The sequence below is a fragment of the Lasioglossum baleicum genome, chromosome 16 (assembly GCF_051020765.1).
Source record: "Lasioglossum baleicum chromosome 16, iyLasBale1, whole genome shotgun sequence".
Taxonomy (NCBI): domain Eukaryota; kingdom Metazoa; phylum Arthropoda; class Insecta; order Hymenoptera; family Halictidae; genus Lasioglossum; species Lasioglossum baleicum.
This window is the reverse complement of record NC_134944.1, coordinates 3,938,070-3,963,945: the sequence shown is the minus strand read 5'-3', so window position 1 is coordinate 3,963,945 and position 25,876 is coordinate 3,938,070. Positions and strand designations below refer to the sequence as shown.

Below are 25,876 nucleotides of genomic sequence, written 5' to 3'. Positions count from 1 at the left end.
GAATGACCGACTGCGAGTACTTACAATCAGAAGCAGTCCTATCAGGGTGCAGTGCGGCAATTCATTATTCGCCACTCTAAAAGGCGGGATTTTCTACCACTTGCATATTGGAGAACGTCTACGTTAAACCGATTCGATTCTTCGAATTCTGACAGTATACGCAAGAAAGGGATTATGCTTCGCGAGCTCGAATATTATTACAGATTCGGACATTGCAGAAACCAGTTTTGCAGGGCGCTGTGAACACTAAGTTTCATCGACAAAGCTACTGCACTAAACGTAAAGATACCTCGTCTTTTACCTTGCGGGCCGACGAGGCGTCCGATACGCTTTACATACACATCGTGTATGTCTTACTAACGCGATCGAACCACTATGTTGTGGGGGGTTAGTCCAAAAAATATACATTCTGTAAGTAAACTAACTCGATTTCTATAGAACGACAAGAATTCTAATGCAATTGATCGCCACGACACAAGAATAAATCCGAATCAATAGGAAATAAATCATTCAAATTGAATATTTATTAATTGCTCATTAATGGTATGAATAAAGATGTTCAATGACATAGTATAATCGGAAATATAATTTGCACTCACGCTCACGTCCTCTCCTGCTCGAAGAAAGTCCGCCATGATGCTATGTCCCGCTTTCGATTATCGAAAGCATCGTAGTATCGATCTTAGCTATCTATATGATTTTTCGATCTATTCTTCCCCCCGCGGAATCTGTAACAGAAAGAGCAAATTCAAAAAAATGATCGTCACGACACGAGAGTAAATTATCGCGAGAAGGCAACACGATTCAAGAATAAGTTTAAATCAGTAAAAACTAAATAGCTCGCTTGAATACACAATTAATTTTTACAAAATTATTGTAAACAATCTTGATTTCTATCGAATTATGAAACACGGAAACGCGGTACACACCATGTAACGGTCCCTGCTTTACGCCGTATATTTTTATAAGTATGTATTCTGTTTCTTACCACAGCCACAATATGCACCGAATTATTTGAGTGACACGATCTCCCGTAAGACTGACAGTGGAACTGTTTCCCGCGCTTGAATCGGCACCTGTTGCGTTTGACGTTTATGTTCGCTGTGTTGTTTAATTAGAATTTGTTCGCAGGTGTTGTGTTTTTCAAGTGATTGCATCAAGATATTGTTTAGTTCCCGATCCATCTTGCTGCTGCAAATGTAAGTACGGCTGTTCATGTCATTTTAAAAATACATTGTTCCTTTGAATCGTGCTAACCTCAAATGTTGCTCATGCCGGCGCGATGCACAATGTATAAATACACGTTCGCATTTTGCGAGGAACGTGTGTAAAGTTAATAATAATACGGAACATTTACTATCTAACACTGAAGTAGGATGTATATATTTATTATAAAATGGTATGCCTTTGTAAAATCATATTGTTTTAACATCGTTTTTATATTGGTTTTATAGGAAACTCCATTGAAATTCATCGTAACAATGATGTTTTGATGTTTTGATAGGAAATTAGATTGTTGTTTGCTATAGCATCAAAGTCACAATGTCAGATTACCTTTCCACCGAGTTGACTGCAACTTGCGGCGCGCTTGGCTATTATGATGGAAATAAGTATCATTTAGATAAATATTGTTTAGGTGAGCCTGTTTATTACTGCCTGAATTGAGATTATTTTTACATGCATATTAATTTTTAAGAATATATTATCTTAATTATAGATGTTATAAAGGATTTGATTAAATATTTGAGAAGGGACGACGACAACCACGTTGTGCGTCAGTTCCTTGGTCAAACAATGCTGCTTCAGACAGATCTTATGAAAATCTTCATCGATCATAGCGATAAGATTGAACTTTGGGATGTACTGTTGAGGCAAGTAATAGATTGTTCTGTGTAGGATTCTATTTATGGCTCCGCTAGAGCTGTATTAATCTTGAATCTATTCAATTAGGTTGATCATAAATTTGACCAGTCCGGTATTCCTAATTTACAACGAACAAGTACCTACAGACACAATGGAACGCAGTATATACCAGAAACTTGTTTTTTACACACAACAGTATAAAATAGCGTTAACTGATGATCGCATATGGACAATATTAAGCAACCGTATGAGTAGACTTCTAAAAGTAGTAAGTGTCTAGCCCACGTAGCTAGCATGTATGTTAGCTAAAGATTCATTTGTCTATTTTCAATGATTATAGGATAGCATAGAAAGAACAGAGGAAAAAGAAATGATGATTGAAAGAATGCTCATCTTTATTAGAAATGTCTTACAAATTCCTCCCGATGAAAATGAAAAACGTCTCGATAACGACGCCAGTGTCCATGATGAGGTACAACATTAAATGCAATCTTCTGTAATTTATTCACTCTCAAACATTATATTTATATCTTCCTGTAGGTGTTGTTCGCACTTAATGCTTCGGGGGTTGTTGACTTATTATTATTCATTGCTAGTAATCACAGTGAACAACAGTACCATTTGCAAACGCTTCAGGTATGTAGCCATTAAACGTTGATTTCACTGTTTATTTATACATAAGTGTAGTCTATTTATAAAAATTGTTTCTGATATAATTATCAACGTTATTAATAGACTGCGGATTTTATGCATTTATGACGCAAATGGGCACGTGCAATTTAAAGCAATGGACGAATTACGAAGATTTAAGGGCATCAGTGTATTCATTTCAGCTTAATAAGACAATTAAAGGAAGAAAGAAATTTCTATTTGGCTCCTGTGTCTTGCAATCAATGCAAACATTTTTTATTTTGCATAAAGATCCGCAGTCTAGTTATTAATACTTGTACATCATCGTCGTCAATGATGAGCGATCAAAGTGCTAATGTCAATTAGAAACTTCCGGTTTTAAACATAATTATTCGATAATTTCTGCATCTATGTATAAAAATTGTTTCTAATATAATTATCATTGTTATTAATATTAGATTGTGTCGTCAATGCTGGGCGATCAAAGTGCCAATCAGTTAGCAACTTCCGGTTTGCAACGCAGCACAACTGAGAAAGAAAAAGACGAAGCGGTGCTGTTGGCCGCTCGACAGAAAGAGAAGCTGGAAAAAATGGAGAGGATAAGAAAGTATGCTGGTGCTAGGTGAGTTTTACCTTTTTTGCAATACCTTCTTGAGCGTATTTTTCCTTAGCGTATTAATTGCAGCCGGTTTCCCGGATATTTCGACGTATTATAAATAGTTCTGGCATTTTACGCGCTTAATGAAAATATTAGAAAATTTTTACGGTTATTACTTTTAAAGTTGCGTCGATTTCCTGTGGTACAATTCAACACGTAGATCAACAATTCCTATTCCGAATCTTGCGATCGTACATGGCATCGATTGTACGGCGAGTACGTGTGCGTGCACATACATGTACATTTCTTTTGGCGCACATGATAGAACGCGGGCACATTTACACCGGGTCAACAAGTAATTTCCATTTTAATGCGGGAATGTAAATGCGAGTGCGTGCTCGCAAAAGGAGAAACAAATGGTTCTACAACATGAGTCGTATCCTTACGGAAGTAACAATAATGTATGCGGGTGGTGGTCGGCGGCGTTAGATGCGTAATGAATGTGACCTGGATTTTTAAGTAAGTCCACGCACCGCACCCTGGATAGAGAGAAATGCTTTCACCCACTTCCACCGAAGAACGCGTGTTTCATTCTTCTGTCATGCATTATTCGAATCTTTTTGTTACAAGCCCGGCTACAGTACACTTTCGCCGGAAAGCTTTTTGCGCCTTGAAAGAGGATCAAAAGCACTAAAAAGATCGAGCTTTTTGCGGTCGCCTCGCGAACCAGTCGATAAACAACTCGATGGGAAAACGACCGGGACCAACCCGAGGTTTTAACCGCAATGCTTGAAACGTTTACATGAAAAATATATAAATGAACTTGTCCTTACGATTTTAATGTTTCGCGAATTTATTATCGATCGGTTGCGCGTCGAACAGTGCTGTCAGCTGTTTAAAAATAACACGAGGAAGGCGTTGAAAACGCGCAGCTCGCGCTGAAAAATGCAGAGGAAGAAAATACGCTCTCGTCGTTTAGTAAACTGTCTGCTAGTGACATCCTCCTTCTATTCCACTGATTGGATTTTCAGAAGTCATGGATGAAATTGGATTTGAATGATCAGTTCTTTTTCAATTACTACCGAGAGCACATTCTTATGCATACCGATTCATATTCGTCGATGTATTGAATTTGATCTTATCATCTTGGAATTGAACTCCGCAGTAAATCTTTGCTGCAAATTTTTCTGACTCTTTATGCTTGTAAGTGGATTGATCCAACGATTTACTGCGTTTAGGCATTCTCATTTCGGCGGTACTTACGTGGTGCAGAACATGAAAGCAATCGGCGAGAACCAGCTGTTATGTCACAAACCGTATCAGAAGATCGAGGCGTTGAATTTCGGCAGGGAGAAGGTAACGCACCCACGCATATCTACAAAAACTTCTATCTGTGTGTGTTATATGGCCGAAGGAAACGAAGTGTCAAGCCAGAAAACGATCCATTCAATTAATCTTTGGTTCTCGCGGCGGTAGTCCTCGTTAATGAGTAAGTGGAAACGAGGCTGGCTGGATTTGAATGAAAATACGGCTGTTAATTAGGGCTATTCTCGCGTAATTAGAACTGGCTCCTTGCTTAATGGTGCTGAAGCATTTAAAACTGGGTCACCACTCTTTTCGCGAACCGTTCCTCCTCCTTTTCTTCTGCCTCTTGTGTTCTCTCCCCCGGACAGAAAGAGAAAGATCCTTTTCTCCCTTATACTGTTATTACCCGTCTTCTCCCGCGGAGAACATCCGCATTCGAGCACAGAGAAACTTTTCCTAGCCGGGTAGCTTCTCTACATAGCTCGTTTCATTATGAACTGTCATAAATCCAGTGGGTCACATGCCTGTCGGCTAGCCGAATTGAAGTGATTACTGACTACCGCCATATCTTTTATGAAATTCCACCCGCCACGATCTACCTACCCTTCGTCTCCCTTTTTGTTTCCTCTGGCTTTTCACGGAATTGTCACATAAAAAATAAGACCGGTCCCCTTTACGGCAGCGTTGTAATATGCCGGATATTTATCCGACTCTGTTACAAGGGGCTTTTACGAGTGCCCGCGTCGCGCAGCCCTGGTTGTTTCTTCCTCAGGTTCCTTTAAGGGGCAGACTCGTTTCTAGGATTTCTTCTCATTTCTCGATAATGCAAAGTGGGGGTTTTCAGTAACCAAAAGAGAGAGATAAAAGATCAATCTAGGCCACAGTCGCCCCCAAATTTCCTATTTTTAATTTTTTTCCCCAAAAAGCTGCGTATTTTAGTAGCTACATGCTGCCAAATAATGCAAATTACGCCTTGTAAACGTAAAAATAGAAAATTTGGGGGCGCGACTGCGGCCTAGATTGAAAACCCCCATCTTTGCATTATCGAGAAACGAGTCTACCACCTTAAAGGGAGTTACTGCTCTTCCGTGGAACTACTGATATCATTTTGTACTTTTTCGACCGGGACGATAACAAATTCATCTTCTTCAGAAAAAATTAACGAGGCCAAAAAATCGACGCGTAATGAGCGATCCGAGAGGCGCACGTTCCTCCACGCTCAGCGTGAGATTGTTCCTTAAGGAATTCTGCGTCGAGTTTTTAAACGCCGCTTACAATCCTGTGATGAGGTACGCCAGATCATGCATCATGGGAAATCAAGGCGAACAGTCGGAAGCGACCTGCTATCTTTGGGCGTTGCGTTTCTTCATGGAGTTCAATCGCCATTACAAGTTCGAGGTGAAATATGTGAGGTGAGTCGGCCCAACTTTTCTGTTCTCTGATGGAAGGAGGCATATCGTCGCTGAATAGCTTCTGGTGAGAGCTACGGGGGTAGTTTCGAAACTCGTTTTATGCATCGTCGATCTCCTTACGTTCCTGTCTGACATCATTTTTTAACTATCTTCTGGCTGTCATAAAATTCAATTCCAATCTCGCCGAAAAATACAGGACACTACTAATTGCTAATTTTTTCTAACGTGGGGAACATGTAAATCAAACCTGACCAAAACGTTCTATATTTTCTACATTTTTAAATCTAAGGGGGCAATTGTTTTCCAATCTCTTTTTTCCCACATTTATTCAAATAGTATATGTATATATTTAATATTTTGCATGCGAGTATTATCGTAGAATAGCTACATCTAATCAAAATAAAACGAATAAATCAGGCTGGAAGCTTGTATTTATTATATAAATTATGTAATGATTATGTACATTATTTAGATAGGGAAAGAAGGCAATTTAGTTGAATCTTGTTTATTGCACGAACCGGTTCCATCTGTACGAATGATTTGTCGGGAGTTCCGTACGAACATTTCGCGAACTTATTTTCCCTTTGACCACTGTGGCGAAATATTTCTTCGCAGCGAGACAATATCGACGGAGATATTTCATTTCGTGCAAAGGCAAATGGAGCAATATTACGAGATGATAATCGTCGACAAAGGCAAGGTACCGGTTTGGTCTCGTAGATTACATTTAGGATTAAAGGCATATCAGGTGAGAAACAAGATCTCCGGTAGATATATTCGCTTTGATGCGATTCCTGAAAGGAAATACGTCTTTTTTCTCCCACCCCTCGTTTTAGGAACTTCTGCACACCTTAATGGCAATGGATCAAAGCGCAGACCGTGGTGTTCGAGAATCTAGCAGAGTCATTAAGAGTAACGTATTTTATGTTCCGGAATATCGGGAAACGATTCTTTCCCAGCTTCTGAACTTCGAGGAGGTGAGAATGTCACGGTTCGTATCAAAACAAAAGGAAACACGACTTTTTAATCTGAAAGCGTGCTTGACACACATAGATTTTCGTCGAGAAAGTTGCATTGTGCAGTCGGGCATCATTTCGACCTCGGAAAAATCATTGAATTTCCACCGACCAGAAAAACCTCTATTCCACCATTTCATGCTTTCCATGAATTTTAACAACTGTACAGGAATAACAAGACAAAGCAAGACTGTTAGAAAAGTTCTTTAATCAGCATTAGTGTTTAAACGACCCACTAATTAATAGGAATTGGTTCTCCGATTAAATGGCCAAGTTCTTCGGGGAACTTCTCGGGCGTCATTCCGGCGCGTGCATTAGCGCAACTTGTCATTAATCAAGGATGCAACCTGTAGTAATTAAAATTGCAAGTCGCACTTCGGTGAAAGTGATTAATAACTTCCATCAGCTTTTTCTAGACCGGTTTCGGGGTAACAGAGATTGATGACGAGTTCTGAAAGTGTGGTCGCTAATTCTTACCATAAAATTCGAATAAAAATGTGAGAAAGTCGTTCTCCGTTGAATGTATTATAGCGAGCCACTATAGCCCCGAGAGATCAGAATTGGTAAGCGCAGATGAGATGGAATAAGTGGAATGTTCGAAGATTGATGCTTGTATATCGGCCCGTGTTCCTGGCATCAGTTTATCGGGTCGGATAAAAGCGTAAAATGAAAAAAACTGTTTGCCAAAAAGGTTTTATCTAGGCAGACAGATTGATTCACTTCCAAATCAATCGGGTCGAACAACGAGGGAGCTACTCCTGCACCCACTTCCTTGGTTCTTTAATGCTCTTCCTCCTCGCCCTCGTCGACTCTCTCTCCCTCTCTCCTCCCCCCATGCCATTGTCTGGTTCTTCTTCTTCTTCTTTCGCGCTTCTTGGTGGAATAAACAACTTTTATCGACCTTCCGGCTGGCGAAATGGGAAAAGGCGACGGGCGTTCAAGTTTCCGCGAGTTTGACGGGTTTTCCGAGGATTTCCACTGCGGAAATGTAAGGCCGATGCGCCTTACCCGCGGTATCGTCGCCACTGTGACATCCTGCTGACAGTGATGAAAACAAGACTTGACGGCTGCACTAAACTTCGTTCGTAATGTTACCACTTTGAAACTCTACGCACGGCAGACTGTATTAATTCAGTGACAAGTATTGTTCGGGTTCGAGGATGACGTTTAAGAATTTTCACGAACTTCGGAAACTTGTAAATTCGTTCGCAGAACCAGTTTTTTGTGTTCTTCATTCGACCACGCATTCCAAATACACTGCTGTGCGAAAGAAAGAAGCACCCGACCAGATTCGATAGAAAAGCGTAAAAAATCAAATAAGAACACAGTCAGTTTTGAAAAGGATACCGCTGTTTGCGGGCTAATTAATACTTTAAATGCAATAAATCAATCATTGCGCAATACAATTTCTACATAAAGATATTGTTATAATTATACCGGGTGCTTCTTTCTTTTGCACGGTAGTGTATTTGTACAATTCCAAATAAACAGTTTACAAGTCTGACTGCACAATACAATGTAATTGACTATCCAAGCGAACCGGAGACACGCTCTGCATTTTCTGAGAAAAATTTCGTTACCTCCGCAGCCAATACTTGGTCGACCTTGTCACGACGGCGCACATCTTCCTGAAGATGCTGAGCAATTACTGCGGGAAGAGTAGTCGCGGGATAATAGTGCAACAGTTGAAGCGGAAACGGCAGAAGAGCTCCGGCAAGAAAAGTAAGAGTCGGCTCTCGTTGCTTTTAGTTAAAAGTTCGAATAAATTTGTTCACGTCGGGGGCCCCGAACAGGAACTGTGCAGAAAGAACAACCTGCGCCACGGACCATGGAGGAACGCTGGGACGAGATTGGCCCCGAGTTGTCCGTCGTGATGCGGGAAGGGACGATACCGGAAGTTGTGCCATTTGACGCGACATTGGACGTGCCGATCGAAGATCAAAAGTAAGTTTGTTACGTTGGAGAGGAAGTTCTGTTGTATTTTAAATGAGCAGGTAATTATGCTTGTAAAAATGGCAACAAGTTTTACAAATAATGGAAACTACATCATTGAATAATATTAAATATTTTTCTAAATTCATTCAAGTGTTTACTTTAAGGCCGTCCACACACGGGTCGATTGTAATCGCGTCGTGAAGTTCGTACGTCTTGCTCGTCATGTACGATTCATGCGGCGGACGCGATTTCGTCCACACACGGGTCGATCGTCGATTTGGTCGACGCAATTCCAGTCGCATGCGATTCCCCTCCACGTGACTTCCAATGCAAATGAATGCAGAGCCACACACGGGTCGATTCGTGGTCGACTGAAATCGGTTCGACTGAAATCGCGTCCGTGGCATGAACAGTCGCATGCGATTCCCCCTCCACGTGATTTCCAATGAAAATAAATGAAGAGCAGCACATTGAAATCGCCGCGATTCTAATCGCGTGCGATCGGCAGCGAAGTTGGAAAATCGCGTGGATCGTACGATTCGCGCGACTCATGGAGGTAAGTTTGTTCAGTTCATGTAATTTAAATGATTTGGCCATTATTTTTTGTAGTTTGAGTGCATTGCACTCTTCGATGTGGTCTATGTATTTAGGTTACATAGGTTATTATTTATTTATTATCTTTTTTTATAACTAATAAAATACTAATAACATTAAGGTAAGCTTTTCATTTACATAGTTGTATATAATCATGTAGGTTTATGAAAAACAAAAACAAAAGGCAAAGTAAAAAAAAATTGAAGTCACAGGGATTGATAAACTGTTGTACAATTTTCTGTGGAGTGGGAGTGTTCTTAGGGAGTTGTCTTCTCAGGTCGATTTAATCCGGAAGTATTACCACTTGGTATATTGAGCGAAGATTGAGGGAAATCTGTTGAACTTCCACCAACCTCATCTATGAGGAGCAAAGCTCTCCTTTTGTAACTCCTCAGATGAGCATTGCTCCTCATAGATGAGGTTGGTGGAAGTTCAACAGATTTCCCTCAATCTTCGCTCAATATACCAAGTGGTAATACTTCCGGATTAAATCGACCTGAGAAGACTTTGCCTTTTGTTTTTGTTTTTCATAAACCTACATGATTATATTCAACTATGTAAATAAAAAGCTTACCTGAATGTTATTACTATGCGTAATAACATAAAAAAAGATAATAAATAAATAATAACCTATGTAACCTAAATACATAGACCACATCGAAGAGTGCAATGCACTCAAACTACAAAAAATAATGGCCAAATCATTTAAATTACATGAACTGAACAAACTTACCTCCATGAGTCGCGCGAATCGTACGATCCACGCGATTTTCCAACTTCGCTGCCGATCGCACGCGATTAGAATCGCGGCGATTTCAATGTGCTGCTCTTCATTTATTTTCATTGGAAATCACGTGGAGGGGGAATCGCATGCAACTGGAATAACGTCGACCGAATCGACGATCGACCCGTGTGTGGATGGTTCATGCGACGGACGCGATTTCAGTCGAGCCGATTTCAGTCGACTACGAATCGACCCGTGTGTGGCTCTCCATTCATTTGCATTGGAAGTCACGTGGAGGGGGGAATCGCATGCGACTGGAATCGCGTCGACCGAATCGACGATCGACCCGTGTGTGGACGGCCTTACACTTGGTACGACAATTGCGATACATTGGAAAAATCAATCTTTCCAACAACTTTTTCTCGCTCAGTCTCGATGCAGCATCGATACAGCGAGAAATCAAAAATTACTCCCTGCACATCGATCTTCGTTGTACAATCCGCACTCCGTTGTTCTATTTGCAGAGTCGAAGCTATGAAGAAAATTCAGAAACTGTTACGCACGAAGTTTCTCGAGCAATCCATCGGTCTTATTCGAGCTGCGAGGTAAGATATTCGTTTGTTTTTTTTTCGAAAATCAATTCCTTGAGCAGCCAGCTGCTCGTTATTTTTAATCCCTCGGCGATTGCGTTGTTGCCAGCAAGATCAACGAGATATTTTATTTGCAAGTTCATTCTATGCTGAACGCGACGCGTACAGGTAGCATAGTTAACGACTAGCACTCTCCTTTGTGCTTCGGCTCGTTTGATATGTCAGTTGTCACCTGCCTTTGTCTTTTACAGCGCTACATTCGCTTTAATTATCGAACGTCTTTCAGAAACTGCTAGAGTGGAACATTCATTTGATCCGGGAAAGTGATGGAATGAATGTTTAATTTTAGAACGCTCCTTTATTCGAAGCATCGTAGTGTTTATAATAAGAGGAATTTAAAGGGATTTAATTAAAAATTGTTTCTTGCCCTAATTTTCCAGTCCTTTTACAATGCAGCCAGTTGAAAATTTCATTCTATCGAGGAGCTCTGCTGCGAAGATGAATATTACTTTTCCCTGTTGCTCGTTATCGACAATGAATTCTCGTAATATTTCGTGTTTATAGATGCAGAATAATTTGGGCAACTCGGGCTTAATTAGTTCTAACCTTATTACTTTTGACTCCACACCGTGAAACGACATTGTCTTCTTCTTCTTCATTCGCGCGCTGACCCTTGTCTCTTTCGCGGTCGAGTTGTGCACGCTTAAGCGACGATAAAAGGTGCGCAGTTGAGAGAGAGTAAATGCTGTACTAGATGGATGGTTTGTGAAAGCATTGTTTTGCCAAACAATGAAACATATTTCAATGGTACTAGAAAGTAAGCAGACAGCCGATGTATTGTCGCTCTATATCTACCGTACACCAGGAAACTCTGGGTCCACCGGTTGCTAGTAAAAATGCGACGATAAATCAATGGCAGTTGTGAGTGATATGATAAGCTGTTTGTTTTTCCAAGAATTCAATTCAATAGTCCTGATCAAGTCGTTCTTCTCGAATATTTTCTAAGCTATTTACCGCGTCGAAATGTCCTATTACTTTTGTTCGTAAAACAAACGGTTTTCCACAAAATCTTTTCTGAAATTTGAGAATTCAAGTATGGTTTCATTATCTTCTATCAAGAGACATTACCGAAGATTGTGTATTTTGTTGAACTTGCGGGACTTATTATATATATATTTTTGAGTTTCAAAAATGTTTCTATTCTCGTGTTTTTTTCCCGTTTTATCTGTAGGCACTCAAACTTCGCACAGATTCCTTTTTTTGATGAAATTCAAAATTTTATGCTTCGTTGATGAAAATACCATGAACGCGACAGCGATCACAGGCTGCGTCTCCATTCACGCAGCTGAATGAAAGCTGGATCGATAAGGACATGGTACCGAAGCAGTCGCACGTGAACTTTCGATAAAATATTAACGGCGACGCTTCGAGCGTCCACCAGCTCGCCGTTCAGAAGTGAAAGCTCTCGTTAGTGTCGGCCGTTGATTTCGGCCGTTCAAGGCCGTCGCGTTTCATCGAAATCGCGTTCATTTAACTTAAACGTTCGTTTCCTCCGCGCGGCTCCGAGCCAATTAATTGACCAACAAGCTCTCCGCGTGTTTGCGCATGGCTGTATTTACATTACATTAAAACCGAAAGGCATACTTCCTTCTTGTAACCGGCGCGGCGGCGGCGCGGCGGTAGTCTATATGCGTTAATTCATCTGCGAGTCCTGGACTACCGAGCGCCGCTGAACTCTATCCCTTTGAAGTGCCCCGGCTGTTAAATATACCCATGAGTCTAGTCCCTCCGTCAAGTTGTTTCTCCATTCTGCCTCATCGATCCTTCTAGCCGGTAGCCTTAATCGTCACTTCAATGGTTTCGCAGGAGGGGCGTATTCTTTGGAGATGAACCCGTCGATGTGAAAACAATTTCTTTGTGCTCACTTCCCTGTCAAAGGATTTACCTTGCGCTTGCAGCAGCTCGAGCCCGATTATACCCGGTGCACCGAATTGCATGTTAAAAGTGAACCTCGCGGTGGAATGTTAATTGCTGGCCGGGTCTTCGGACGCGCGCCGCTTCTTTCAATAACTATGCAAATTTATCCGTTCTTTCGATGGTACTTTGTACTGAATATTCCTTTATTCACAGTACGTTGCCTCGGGTGGTCATTGGCCAGCAGGTTCAAATCCATTCGGATGAAGTTACGCGAGGACCAATGAACTTCTGTTAACCCCTAGCACTCGAGTGGTGATTCAGAATCGCTTCCCAATATTGTTGGGATCTAACCAATTACTAAAGATTTAAGTAGTATAAGGTATTAGGGTAAGGTTGCTCAAGTCGTACCACTTGAATTCTGAACGAACTATGGCGACAACAGCACATACAACGGCAACCAAATATACATCTGAGTCAACCAAGTTGCTTTACGTATTATATTAACACAAGTTTTGAGTAACACATTTAATTTCTATTTATTTGACGAATCCAAGTTTTATACGGTTTTTTCTTATCAATTTCTATATCAATTTCATGTCCACAAAATTTAAAAAAACATACAATGGAATTATCCTAGGTCGTAAGAAATGTTAATTTTCGAGTTAAAATAGCTCCGATTTCAAGGGGTTAATGTTGTCGCCGTTTTCTACCCTGAGCAAAAAACGGCCTCATCCCCGACCGATCTTCCCCGTAAAGCTCCGTTGGGAGAGGCAGGTGGGGTGGGGGTTGTACAGCCGCTCTTACAGATTTTTCTTTAGGCGGTATCCTCATCACAGTGCTTCCACGGGGTACTTTAGGAGATTGTCCGTAATATTCCGCCGTCCATTTCATGGGGTAAGGTTCGCCATGGCTGTGGTACACAATGGAGGCATCTGCATCTTGCCGACCTTGTGCATATAACAGGATAAAAGGAGCCCGGTGGATTGTTGACTGTGCCTTGTATAGACATAGGCTGAAACTCGGTGGGATATTAATAACACGCGTATGGTAATGCCGGTAATATTGCGATAAACATTTTTAATACTCTCGGATGATTCCTCCGGTCTCCCCCGCTATGCATGCTTTATGCGCAGCTTGCCCTTGAAGAGGGAGAGGAGGAATCCTCTGGTGATCGTGTTTCGTTTGCTTAGCAAATACTCCCCATCGTTTGGATACCGACTCGACCCCTCTAATTTTCTACTTATACTGTCTGCATCTCGCTTCACGAGCGAAGCGCGCCGACTTCGGCACGGGGTTGGATAACTCAAAGTCACAGGATAATTAAGGAGAAGAAGCGCAGCTTTCGCCTCCCTTTTTGAGTTAAACGAGGAGTGCTGCTCTTGATCAACAGTGTCCTATTCCTGCTTGAAAAATCGGCTCGACGACGCGACGCCCCTCGCCACGCTCCTCATTCACTTGACACAGTGTTGCCTTATAAAAATCACATCATAGAATCTCTTTTTCCGTGATTTTTATCGTAATATGCGCTTCGATACAAAAATGTGTATAATCGTTTCTTCTGGAAACACAGAAGACATAGAAAGTTGAAACACAGGTAGCCGTTAGCTCAAAGGGATGCTTCAATATGCTTTTATCCCGGAAATCCTTCAGGATCAAGTGCTTTTCAACGGGAATTACGCTAGTAATTTCAATAATTGCGAAATAGAAAACCAGAAACCGGTTATTTGACGAGCGTTGGTAGGTTTAGTGCTAATCCTTTGCACTCGGTGCTATTTTAACTCGAAAATTAAACATTTCTTATGAATATGAAGTTGGTATAATACCTCATACAATACCTAAATGTTTAGCAATTGATTAGACATCGAATATTTTGAATAATGGTGCAGCAATTTTTAATGGCGCTGCTAAGGGTACATTAAAAACGAATGCAAATTACTAATTATATAATTCGCGGATTTCAAAATTGAAGTGCAACTGGTACCTGTCTCTGTCGGCGGTGGAGGTAGCGTGATTTCGATAATTTAGGTCGAGGCGCTTGCAATCACGCGTTTAATGAGTCGAGCCACCTGATCTGTTAAACGATGGAACCCGGCCCCGGATGTCTTAGGAGTGTCAAGGGCGAGAACCGACGCGTCGAAATTATTCGTTCCGTGTCTGGCAAAAGAGCTAGTTCGAGGGGTCGGGATAGGGAGAGGTTGGTTGTGGCGCGTCTCAGAGATTCCATTGTCGCGGGACTTCAAATCGAGGGATAATGGGGATTGTATGGTGCTGGATTTCTATTCAGACAGCCACCAGCAGCGACCCCCGCACGAGCCACTTCTTCTGCCCGGGGACAGGACACCGACGACGCACCTACCCTCCCATTACCCTTCAGTCTCTTCGTCTGCGTCTTCGCCCTTCCGCCATCCGCTTATTGGATTCTTCCTTCAACTTGGGCATTTCGCACTTTTCCGCGAAACTTCGGCAGATAGACTTTTCTGACCCGCGACCCGGAAAACGACGTATACGGATTTCGTACTCCATTCCGCCTCTATTATTATACTTTTCATGGTAACACGATCTTCCACTCGTAAATCTTGCACCTCGTAAAATTGCAGAAGCACAGCCTCTCCTGAAAATTTTCGATTAAAATTTTTTCTCGGGAAGTTCTGCTCGTTTAAGGGGGTAGACTCGTTTCCAGGGTTGCATCTTCTCATTTCTGGATAATGCAGAGATTGGGGTTTTCAGTGGTGAAAAGCGCTAGGTAAAAGATTAATCTAGGGCGCAGTCGCCCCCAAATTTCCTACTTTTAAGTTTACGAGGCGTTATTTGCAATAGTCGGCAGCGTAACTTGCATTATTCTGCTACGTGCTGTCAAATAATGCAAATAACGCCTCGTAAACATAAAAATAGGAAATTCGGGGGCGACTGCGCCCTAGATTGATCCATATCTATAGATTTTATGTATCTACATCTATAAATTTTATTTCTTGCGAGAAAAGGGAAGGCAAATCTCGCACCCTTGCATTTAAGACGAAATAAATTGATTCTTATTTAGTTGAACCTCCACTTACCTTCTCTTCTGTGGCACCATCGGCGTGTCTAGTCTCCACGGCAACGTTGATAGAGAAAATCAAGGTTGAATATATGGAAATCCAAGTTCATCTAGCAACCGAAGATTCTCTGTATGTTGGTAACGTCGTCTTCGTGTTCAATCACGTTCCTCTGTCCTGACGGTTCTCTTTGAAGATTCCCACCTTTCAGAATATTTCTACGTGCAGCAGTTTTTTAATGAAAATTCAAGGCAGACGGCGACTTCCTGAAAAGCTAGCCCACCATCTAGCACAGTGTTAGGAATCCTCCACCATTAACTACACTCTTTTTCATGAGTGCTACGCCAAGGTGAAGGCGTGATTTTACCTTTGTCCTCTGGTCACGTACATCGACTTTCGCCTTTCCCTGACGCTTTTGGATTCTCACAGGGAATAAAAGTTTCGCGAAACGAGCCGGTTCTTTCCGGACCTTATGAAATTGCAAAAGGTTTTACGGAAGGACAACGTTTCTGTCCTGCGGCCAATCAATAGCTCTGCGGTCCTCTAGTCGAATATAATTTTCAATGACAACCAAGCGTGCTCCCACAACCTCTAAATACTTCACAACCTTTCACAGCGGACGATCAGCAGGGTAAATCTTGTTGAAAACACAAGCGTTTATCGATCCTGAAAACCTCCATTGTCGTTACAGGGTTAATGAGATATTGAAAGATAATTCTACTTTATTCGCATTACTTTTATATGATTTATAAGACTAATGATCTGCAGCGAATCTTGTTGAAAACACAAGCAGTTTTATCGATCCTGAAAAGATCCTACTATCGCTATAGGGTTGACACGATATTGAAAAATAATTCTACTCTCTCTAGACGCATTAATTTTATACGATTTAAAAGACTAATATGATCTGCAGCGAATCTTGTTGCAAACTACAAGCAGTTTTATCGATCCTGAAAACCTCTACTATCGCTACAGGCTCGATACGATATTGAAAAATCACTCCTACTTTTACTAGATAATATAAAACTGCGATTTAAAAGACTATGCATCAATAATTGGCTATAGGAAAAATGCATAGACGGATTCCTATCACAAGCAATTAAAATTTAATCAGTATCGTAATGAATGAAATTTAAATATTCATGAGGAGCATGCAAATACTCCTTCGCAGCGCGGACATTGAAGAGTAATGTCGATATATCAGTAAAAAATTGACAATGCATCTGTTCACTACTGATTTTTATAAATTTCATATACCCTCTATTATCTAACTAACCCAACACTTTAACGTCAATCATCCTTCCAATCATCCTGCCGAAGCCTTCATTCCTAACGTGACATTTTCTCGTTAGCAATGTCTTGTAACGAGCAAGCCTAACACCAGTCTGAGAAAAGGGAGACAATAGCCTCCGAAATAGTTCCGAGACCTTCAAGTTCACGTAATTAATAGCGAACAGCTCAGACACTAGACATTGACAATATTCATCAATTCAGGACAGCCGAGTGTCTCGGTGAAATTGCGCTTGGGAAAAGTGGGTCACGTGCTGCAGAACACGATTAGAGCGACGATACAGGTTAATGATGCGTTTCGTTGTCTTGAGCGCAGTATACATCCATAATAAGACAAGAAGACTGTGAGAGGGCCAGCGGATGGGTAGAAGGGAGGCAGAAAGAGTGAAGAGGAGAGAAGAGAAGAGTCCGAGTGGCAATCTGAATGGGTCTCGTAGAAGGTACTCCCTTGGGCACGAGAGTCTCACCACGATCTACACCAACATCCAGCTGCTTGCGTCAAGTGCTCAAGCCCCCGACCCTCTATTCTTCCATCCACCTTTACCTTGACTACCATGATCATCCACGTACACACACACGTTCCTGCAGGACGCAGTCAGCCTCCATTTATCCAAACAGCACTGGCGTCAAGATGTTCAGAATGTATAAATGCGTACATCTTGCGAAAAGCATCTTTTACTATTTTATTCATACGACAACTGGATTGTTAAGACGTTCAGCATGTGTAAATGTGTGCATTTTGTGAAAAGCAACTTTTACTGTTTTATTAAGACAACCGGATTCCGTAAATTGGTCACTTATCCAAACAGCACTGGCGTCGAGAAGATCTTCAAGATGTCCAGCATGTGTAAATGTGTACATATTGTGAATAGCAACTTCTACCATTTTATTCATACGACAACAGGATTGTCAGGACATTCAGCATGTATAAATTGTACATTTTGTGAAAAGCAACTTTTACTATTTTATTCATACGACAACCGGATTGTCAAGACGTCCAGTATGTATAAGTGTGTACATCTTGCGAAAAGCAACTTTTACTATTTTATTCATACGACACCCGGATTCGGTAAATTGGTCATTTTGTCAATGGAGTCCCCGGTTCGGATAAATAGAGTCCTGTATACGAGGGCAGAAGATGTCGCCCTTGCAACCCGAAGAGAACGGATAGAAAGCAAGGAAGACTCCCAGGAAGTCGAGGGTGCAGCTGGTTCCCAATCCACTTGAATTTCATCGAATTTATTTGCGATGTCAGTGCCTCCGGGGGCGCCATTCCTCATCTAATGCAGATCTAATATAAACCTTAATTCCTGCAATTTATGTAGAAAGGATATGTTAATTTCTTTCATCTGTTCTACCCAATCCAATAGACAAGTGAATTGTTATTTAGTCTGTCAGTGACTGTCACACCTGTGAATAGTGGGTTGTTTTGTTGAAACCTGGAAATTGTGGAATAAGATGCTGTTTTCACTGACTTAGGCATCTAACGTGCTGAAATGAATTTCAGGGAGGTCTGGCCGGAGAACGACTGCTTCGGTAGAGCGGACATCACGTCTGAGGAGGAGTTCCTGGCGCTGCGCGAGATCTTCTTCGCCGATTTGGGCGGTGAGTAGCTTTCAACTTATTGTAACCGGCGCGGAATGCTTATTCCGCGAATCAAAAGCGTCGGAGAACATCTCGCATGAATTCGGGATAATTTGCGGGGCCAGTGTTCTGCGAATTCTTCGCACGCTACACCGAACTCTGAAAATCACTAGAAAAAGTTACTTTACGCTGGCTGATGCAAAGCTGCCTCGGAAGATCGTTTTAAATGAAATTCTGAAAAATATCGTGTTAACGAGATTCTCGGAAACGAGACGACATATATTTGCAATCTCCGGTAGACAGCTTGAGATAAAGTTAAAACTTCGTACTTTGAAAGCACTGGTCGTTACTAGTTTTTGCCGACCCCCGTCCTCCCGCCAATCCCCATGGGGATTGCCCCTCCATCCCGTAGAACTTGGATTTATCGAGAAAATTATATTCACTGTACACACAGCCCCGTGAGAAACTCCCGGACGATACTTTTGGCGACCCGGCGCGATTATGAAGTAGAAACTCCCTTATTACACGCCGGACCCGAAAGTAATAAGCCGGCTAATTTAATACAAGACCGTCTCGTAATTAACTGTCCGGCGTATTAGTCCCGGGATCGAGTTAGCTCGGCTTGGCCACGAATCGTTTAACCCATTCGCGAATTTCCACGATTTAACCGATCATTTTCTAGAACGTTCGTTAGATTTCATCGGCAGGATTTTTCCCGTGCTGAAAGTGCGTTTCCTCGTGGATATTTCGCAAAGCGTCGCCTCGCGTGTAATCGGCACGGTGGATTACCGTGGATGCTTTCCTGCGACAAACTCGCGCGTAATTAAACATGTAATGACGTACGTTTAAACCCTCAGCAGGCGTCCAGCGTCGATATTCGTTGCCCTCCCCCGCTGCTTAAATTTCCGTAAAAATAAATTAACACGCCGCCAGATGCTGCTGCCGAGCAGAGAAAGAGAGGGGGAGAGAGAGAGAGAGAGATCTAAAAAAGAGGAAAAACTTATAAACACGTAATCCCACTGAAGGGGAATCCCCCGCGGGAGCGGTTTGTAATAACTGGCACGTACATCATGACACAAATTTAATTAAACACTACGTCGGTATTCATTTCGCGCTTCTAATTTATGTATGAATAACTACGGTGCACGCGGAGCGCCGAGATTTCCATGACGTTCCAGCTTCCGGTATGTATTTATCTATGTTTATTAACGGCTTAACAATAGCCGCCGCCGCCGCTCTGAACGGTTTCAATGGCGTGCTGCAGCTGTTCACTTGCCCTTTTGTTCCTCGCCGCGATTTAATAACTATAACCGCGGTCTCACAGAGATTAGGGCCGATCTTTCCCAATAGGAATGCTGCGATGGATTTGCAGCGAATCATTAAGGGGGTGCATTTTTTCATTTCTCGATAATGCAAAGATGGGGTTTTCACTAGTCAAAAGCGTGAGACAAAAGATGAATCTAGGCCGCAATCGTCCCCAAATTTCCACTTTTTACGTTCACGGGGCGTAATTTGCATTATTTGGCGGAATAATTGGCGAATAATACGAACTACGCCTCGTAAAATTAAAAATAGAAAATTTGGGAGCGACTGCGGCGTATATTGATCTTTTATCTAGCGCTTTTCACTACTGAAAAACTCCTCTTTGCATTATCGCACCCTTGCAATCCTGGAAACGAGTCTAATTGAGGGGAAAATGTTACCCCCTCTCTGCCAGTGTCGGATTAGTCACGTGACCGTAGCGTTGGAGAAGGGGAAGGTAGAGTGGGGGGACTAGTCTTAATATGGCCGTAGATAGGGTATGGCCATAGCAACGGGTCTAACAATATCAGTAAATTAGACAATTGAATTAAACAAAATAGCGTTTTTTTCTTGGACATTTTTTGAACTCGAGCGGGAAAAGAAATTCTTTCGACACAAGTTTCACATAAAACGCACAAATGTTGTTGAAGCATTGCGCACTTGATCATTAAATTTCTCTTCCTCGGATAATATTATATCGATCTGTATTTGTTAAGAAAATATCAGCCGCACATCGAAAAGCTCCGAGCTTATTGAGCATCGTATAAAATATTGGTTTATTGATACAAGGTTATTGACATATTGTATTTCAAATAAAATAAAAGCCCTGCTGAACTTTATTAAATATTTTATGAAATCGAATCTCGCCGGATATTTCGCCCTAAATGTTGTACACCAATATTCACTAACACGTTAACGGGATCGCAATAATTTTGTCCCAAACTGCATTGTAAAATACTCGCTAAACAGTGTGGGTTAAATTTCGAAATATTCGTACGTATCCGGTATGAAACCGAGCAAACGTTTTAGTTGAAACATTTTTCGGGAATTCCGCACGTATCGGAAGTTATAACAGAAGCTCCCGATTTTATACGGTAGCGTGAACAATCGGAACTGTTCTAACAATATCAAAATTGACCTAAATTCCGTTGAAAAATTGAAGATACCCTCCGTTTCCCGTGCTTCGAGGGATTTTTTTTTGTCGCAGTACCGTTCTTCATCTCGCTTTATTAATTTACAAAAAGGATCTTTCAATATCCGAACTGTGTTAACACGAGAAGAGCGGATTCTACAATTCGGTAGAATGAAATAAAGGAAAATTGAAATAGATTTGAATGAATAAAGTACAATAATGATATTATATTATATTACTATTGAATATTTAACAGCTAATGGACGACAGCTGTAAAACCGAGTTTTATCAAATGATTAATAACGCAGTAAATATTGGTTTGCACAACACTCGCGGCGAAAGCAATTGTCCAACAACACGTGCCATAAATAAATGAAGTTATCCAGTCTTACTGCAGGTTAATATTTCAAAATGTGTTCGCCGGATGTAATAATGAGGCGCTTTTAAAAATGTACCCTGTAGCTTCCTGTTCATCTGTTAACGTTACAGTGATAATGGTTCTGTATATATTTTACTGGACTGGGGGGGGGGGGGGGTGAGAATGTATGCGTTTTATGTTACTAGTGCGACGTATATCGTCCTCGCAGATTGATTGACGTTAATTGTACGGCTTGCCTGTACGCTGGTGCTGCAGGCATCGAATATTTTCGACCGAAATGTCATGTGCATAGATTAATACACAGAGTGTCACCAAACTGGTGGCGCGTTACGTGCGAAACTGATTCGTCGCGGATTATTATATGAAAAATGAGCGGCAGAACTTGTTAAAAAACGTCTATGATTATACCAGATTTTTTATTAGTGTCAGTTTAAATATCCTGGAACTTTTTACCTTCCAAACTAAACGCTTTAATCAGCCAACCCTGGCCAACCCATATAATTTTTTGATAGCTGTCAGGCAATAAACTGTGCTATTTTTCCAGAACTAGCTCGAGGGGATTACCCCCTCTCCGCCAGTGACGGACCGCGTCACGTGACCGGGCGGAAGCGTGGGGGAATAGGTAGAGTGGGGACACGAATTCTATAATAATTCTTCGCGCAGTTCAGTCGCGTAAACACGTATAAGGGTAATTGACATAAACAGGAAAGAACATACGGTGTAATAACGTTAAATTCTGAAATTGGGTTTCGCTAACAAGACATTCATCTTTCTCCCGTCTTGTGTCCACGTCCCGCGTGTTCGGTCACGTAAACTTTCTATAAAAGAAGTTTCCCCGTAATCAAGTAGTAAAAGAAATTCCGCCGCAAGGATGTTCTGCTTCTGAAACTGGAACAGGAGAATATTACTTTCTTTACATATTCTCGGCGTTATGTCTTTATGACGTTACCTGATACGCCAGTATACCACTTTCATTATTAAAAGACGCCGAGCGTTATGCATTGTCACGCGCAGTGATGATGTTTATGTGCACTGCATCACGGCTTACGTGGACCACTTACTGAATGCGAGTGTCATTATGTTGATGAAGAACCGGTCCCCTTACTCTTGTCGTTCGCTTCGCCGTGTACCACCCGCGCAACAAAAATCATTTTTCAGTATCCTCTGTGTATTTCCATTTTTTAATTCACTAAAACAATTTTACAATTACTACGCACGGCTACAGGCCAGAGAAAAATATTTTCATAAATTCCAGTCACGACGATCAAACAGATCAGCGAGAAACGTCCCAACTAAACTCTAAACAAATGAAGAACTTTTTCGAGTTATTATACGTATAAACTGCGACATTTCGCACGTTAAACCACGAACACGGTGGCCAGCAGCTCCGGAGAAAAATACGAAAGCAACGACTAATTTTTCTCCAGGTAAGCGGGGGCATTTATCTCCGCGAGAAACCCGAAAAAAAAGGTGGACGTCGAGTCCATATCTTCTGAAATATACTACGATTCTTGCGGGCCGTTTTATCAACGCGGAACAGACGCTCCATTATGCGCGCGTCCGCCGCTACGAGCATCGACTATGCAGCGGAGTTGCAAAATACAACCGGCCACGTGCGGAACACATAAGAATCCCGTTTACCGGAACAGCGAAACAGCCCGAAGCGCGCGAACGCCGCACAAAAATTAGCTGATTCTGTTTCCGCCCGGTGAAAGCACGGCGCCATTTCCGATTCAGATACATGATCGCTGGTTTAAATGCAGCCTGTTGCTATTTCTCAACCTGCTCTATGCAGTGGATCCATTTTTCGAGATGCAGCTTCATTTTATTCAACAATCACTCAAAAACAGATTTTCTGTGTTGCCTTATAAAAATCACATCACCGAATTTCTATAGATTTTCTGTGATTTTTATTATAATATGTGCTTGGACACAAAAATGTGTGAAATCATTTCCAATGAAAGCATAATTATAATTTCAATAACTGTACTCATTGATTGAAACTTACACGATGACGTGCCCTCGGGCCCGATTAATTCGAGGGCAACTTGACCCTGTGACTCGACTGCAGTGCTCCCCCATAAAAATGCAAATTCACCTAAACAGACTGCTGTCGTTGCAGCATCAATACTTAGCGTGTATAGAACGTATAGGTTCGGCGGAGTGGAGCGCGTTCGGCAAAGTATAGCGGGGTGTACAAGAAAAGGGTATGCGGCAGACTGCAGTCCAATTTTTCTCTCGGTCTCGTACGATTCTAACTTGTTGGTCTGAATACTTGATGGATGCGTCAGAATAGAAGAGCTATCAGTTTTTCCCGGGGCCGAGGTCGAAGGTTTGATGAATGAAGACCGATCCCAGAGTCTCGTCTGTGCCTTGGAACGAACGGCTCCGCGTTAAATTTACATCGTGCCCCGTTAGGAACGATCCCTGCCATATGTCCGCCATTGCTATTCATCCTGTTTTCATTCTTGCCAGGTTTTATGGTCCATAACTTAGTGTCTTCTGGAAGGATATTCCTGCGATCTCGTACATTTTATTCTCTCTCTCTCTCTCTTCCTCACTCGCTTTCTACGTCCTTTCCGTTTCTATCTTTGCCAGGTTGAAGGATGCACGATATATTACTCTTTGATTCGGATTTCCTCGGCGCGCAGACGAAAGGAGCGACGCTCCTCGACCGAAATAAGTTTGTTTACCTGTGTCGCTTTCTGTCGGATTCCTGTCCCTTCGGAATCACCTTTGGTCAGCATTTCCGAATAGGATATCTACGTGTATGGAATAACGGGCCACGCGTCCTACAAATCGTCTCTTCATGCTGATAGAGTGCCGGCGCAGCTGGAAAATCCGCTTTAACAGAACTGGTGCCTCGAAATTTTCACGTATTCCTGCTTTCTTCGCGGGAAAGTGGCCTAATATGAAAGACCAGTTCGTTTTCCGAGGGAAAACTTCTTCCGACGCACTATTGCGGGCAGTGACCCGTCACGCTCCGAGGTGAAACGCTGTTCGGGTAACCCCCGGTGCGCCGAAGCTTTCACTTCCGTCCTTCGTGTTAATTTTACAGAGTTTTCCCGAAATAAGTTATACTTTTATATTTCTAATGCGAAAGTAACCGAGAAATCTAAGAGGTAAATGTTTAACTCGTCTATTTGAATAAAGATATATAATCTTTTACCACTGTGTCAATTTGACACCGAGGAACAGATTCCCTCGAAATGAGGGACGGATGAGGATTAATGAATGTTTAATTGTAAATAATATTTTGATGTACGCCCAGCATTGGATACACTTGATGATTAGATAATTGGAACCACTTAAGAGATTATTTTCTGTTTAAAACGAAAATATAAGGAATCATTTCGTTATTTCCAGGCGAACGTGTACGCGTGTCGTCTCCATAGAATTTCCTTTCCACTTAAGTAGAAAGCATTTCGTCTTCCGATTAGTATTGCTACCGTTCTCGGTGCACAATCGTCTCGAGAATCATAACCCCAAAGAGCATTTCCGGTTGCATGAAAGTATGGTACTCCGAAGAAACGAGATCACTGTGGTACGTTAGTGAGGTGGAAAAGTGGTTCCGAGAGTGCTTTCACGAAATATAAAGCCGCGCCGAGTTTTCATGAATTGCTTAGAAAATATGGACGTCCGATATAACAGAAATCCGAACGTTTCATCCTTTTAATAAACAATTTGCGAACGAACGAGAAACTTTATCAGAACGGCACACCAAAAAAAGAGAACAACAACGCCTAACAAAAAACAGCGGGAACATCAAAAAGAGGTATGCTCGAATATTATTTTACGCGCTCGAAACTCTGCATTGCGGATTTTATGCGTTCATGGGAAAAAAGAGCAGGAGAAATGCGAAACAATGGACAGATTACAATAATTGAAGGATATTCTATTATTTTAATAAGAGGGATTTTATTTCTCCGAGGACTTCGTCTCGCGCTGATATTTTATAATTGGAAAATATTTATTTCGCGAGAGAGCGGGTCCACTAATGTCATTCGCACATTTCTCTGTCAACTATTATTTATTAGCCAGGCTTGTTTCGGTTTATTTATGACGGGGAGCTGATGTAGTCGTTTTATTTCGTTTCGCGTACCATCGGGGATCGATATCGACGAGCTGTCGCATTTTCAATAAATTATAAGCTATCATTCACAGCCGTGGTGCCGTGTTCGTCGACAGTGTTCCGCGAAAATAATCAGCCCCCCTCGGTCGTCGGGGTTCCAAACCCCCAAACATTATACAATGGGAAAAGCGACGGCACTTTTGGGTGATGCGACCGTGTTTGCCTATCTGGCGCACCGTTCAAGGAACAATGACCGGATCGAATAGTCGGTTTGAGGCGCTCCCCGAGTGGAACACAGACGGAAATTTACATCCTCTATTCGGCCGGATGATCGCTACCGTATGTCTACATCTCTGCATCACGGTGCCGCACACCTAGACACAACGACACTTGCACCAATTTACCTAGAATCACCGTTCCACGTCCGCCTTCCTCTGATTAATCCCCTCCGACAGTAGACGACTTTGGCAACGACACGGGCATCAGCGCCAAGACCGTTCC

At 41.9% G+C, this 25,876-nt stretch overlaps 1 protein-coding gene across 2 annotated transcripts in view; it reads left to right on the top strand.

The window, feature by feature from the left end:
- The first annotated feature begins 1,028 nt into the window (after positions 1–1,028).
- Positions 1,029–25,876, top strand: part of Timeout (circadian regulator timeout) — a 210,896-nt gene continuing 186,048 nt past the window's right edge. Inside the window, exons 1-15 of one of the 2 annotated variants that reach the window (XM_076441354.1) lie at positions 1,029–1,199; positions 1,505–1,636; positions 1,718–1,871; positions 1,951–2,131; positions 2,204–2,335; positions 2,404–2,499; positions 2,952–3,115; positions 4,330–4,447; positions 5,549–5,808; positions 6,424–6,556; positions 6,645–6,799; positions 8,413–8,546; positions 8,618–8,768; positions 10,602–10,682; positions 18,414–18,511. In XM_076441354.1, coding sequence (XP_076297469.1) covers positions 1,543–1,636; positions 1,718–1,871; positions 1,951–2,131; positions 2,204–2,335; positions 2,404–2,499; positions 2,952–3,115; positions 4,330–4,447; positions 5,549–5,808; positions 6,424–6,556; positions 6,645–6,799; positions 8,413–8,546; positions 8,618–8,768; positions 10,602–10,682; positions 18,414–18,511 — 1,951 coding nt within the window. In that variant the 5' untranslated portion in view covers positions 1,029–1,199; positions 1,505–1,542. Of the gene's footprint in view, positions 1,200–1,454; positions 1,637–1,717; positions 1,872–1,950; positions 2,132–2,203; positions 2,336–2,403; positions 2,500–2,951; positions 3,116–4,329; positions 4,448–5,548; positions 5,809–6,423; positions 6,557–6,644; positions 6,800–8,412; positions 8,547–8,617; positions 8,769–10,601; positions 10,683–18,413; positions 18,512–25,876 lie in introns of both variants that reach the window. The other variant, XM_076441353.1, reaches the window with a different exon arrangement.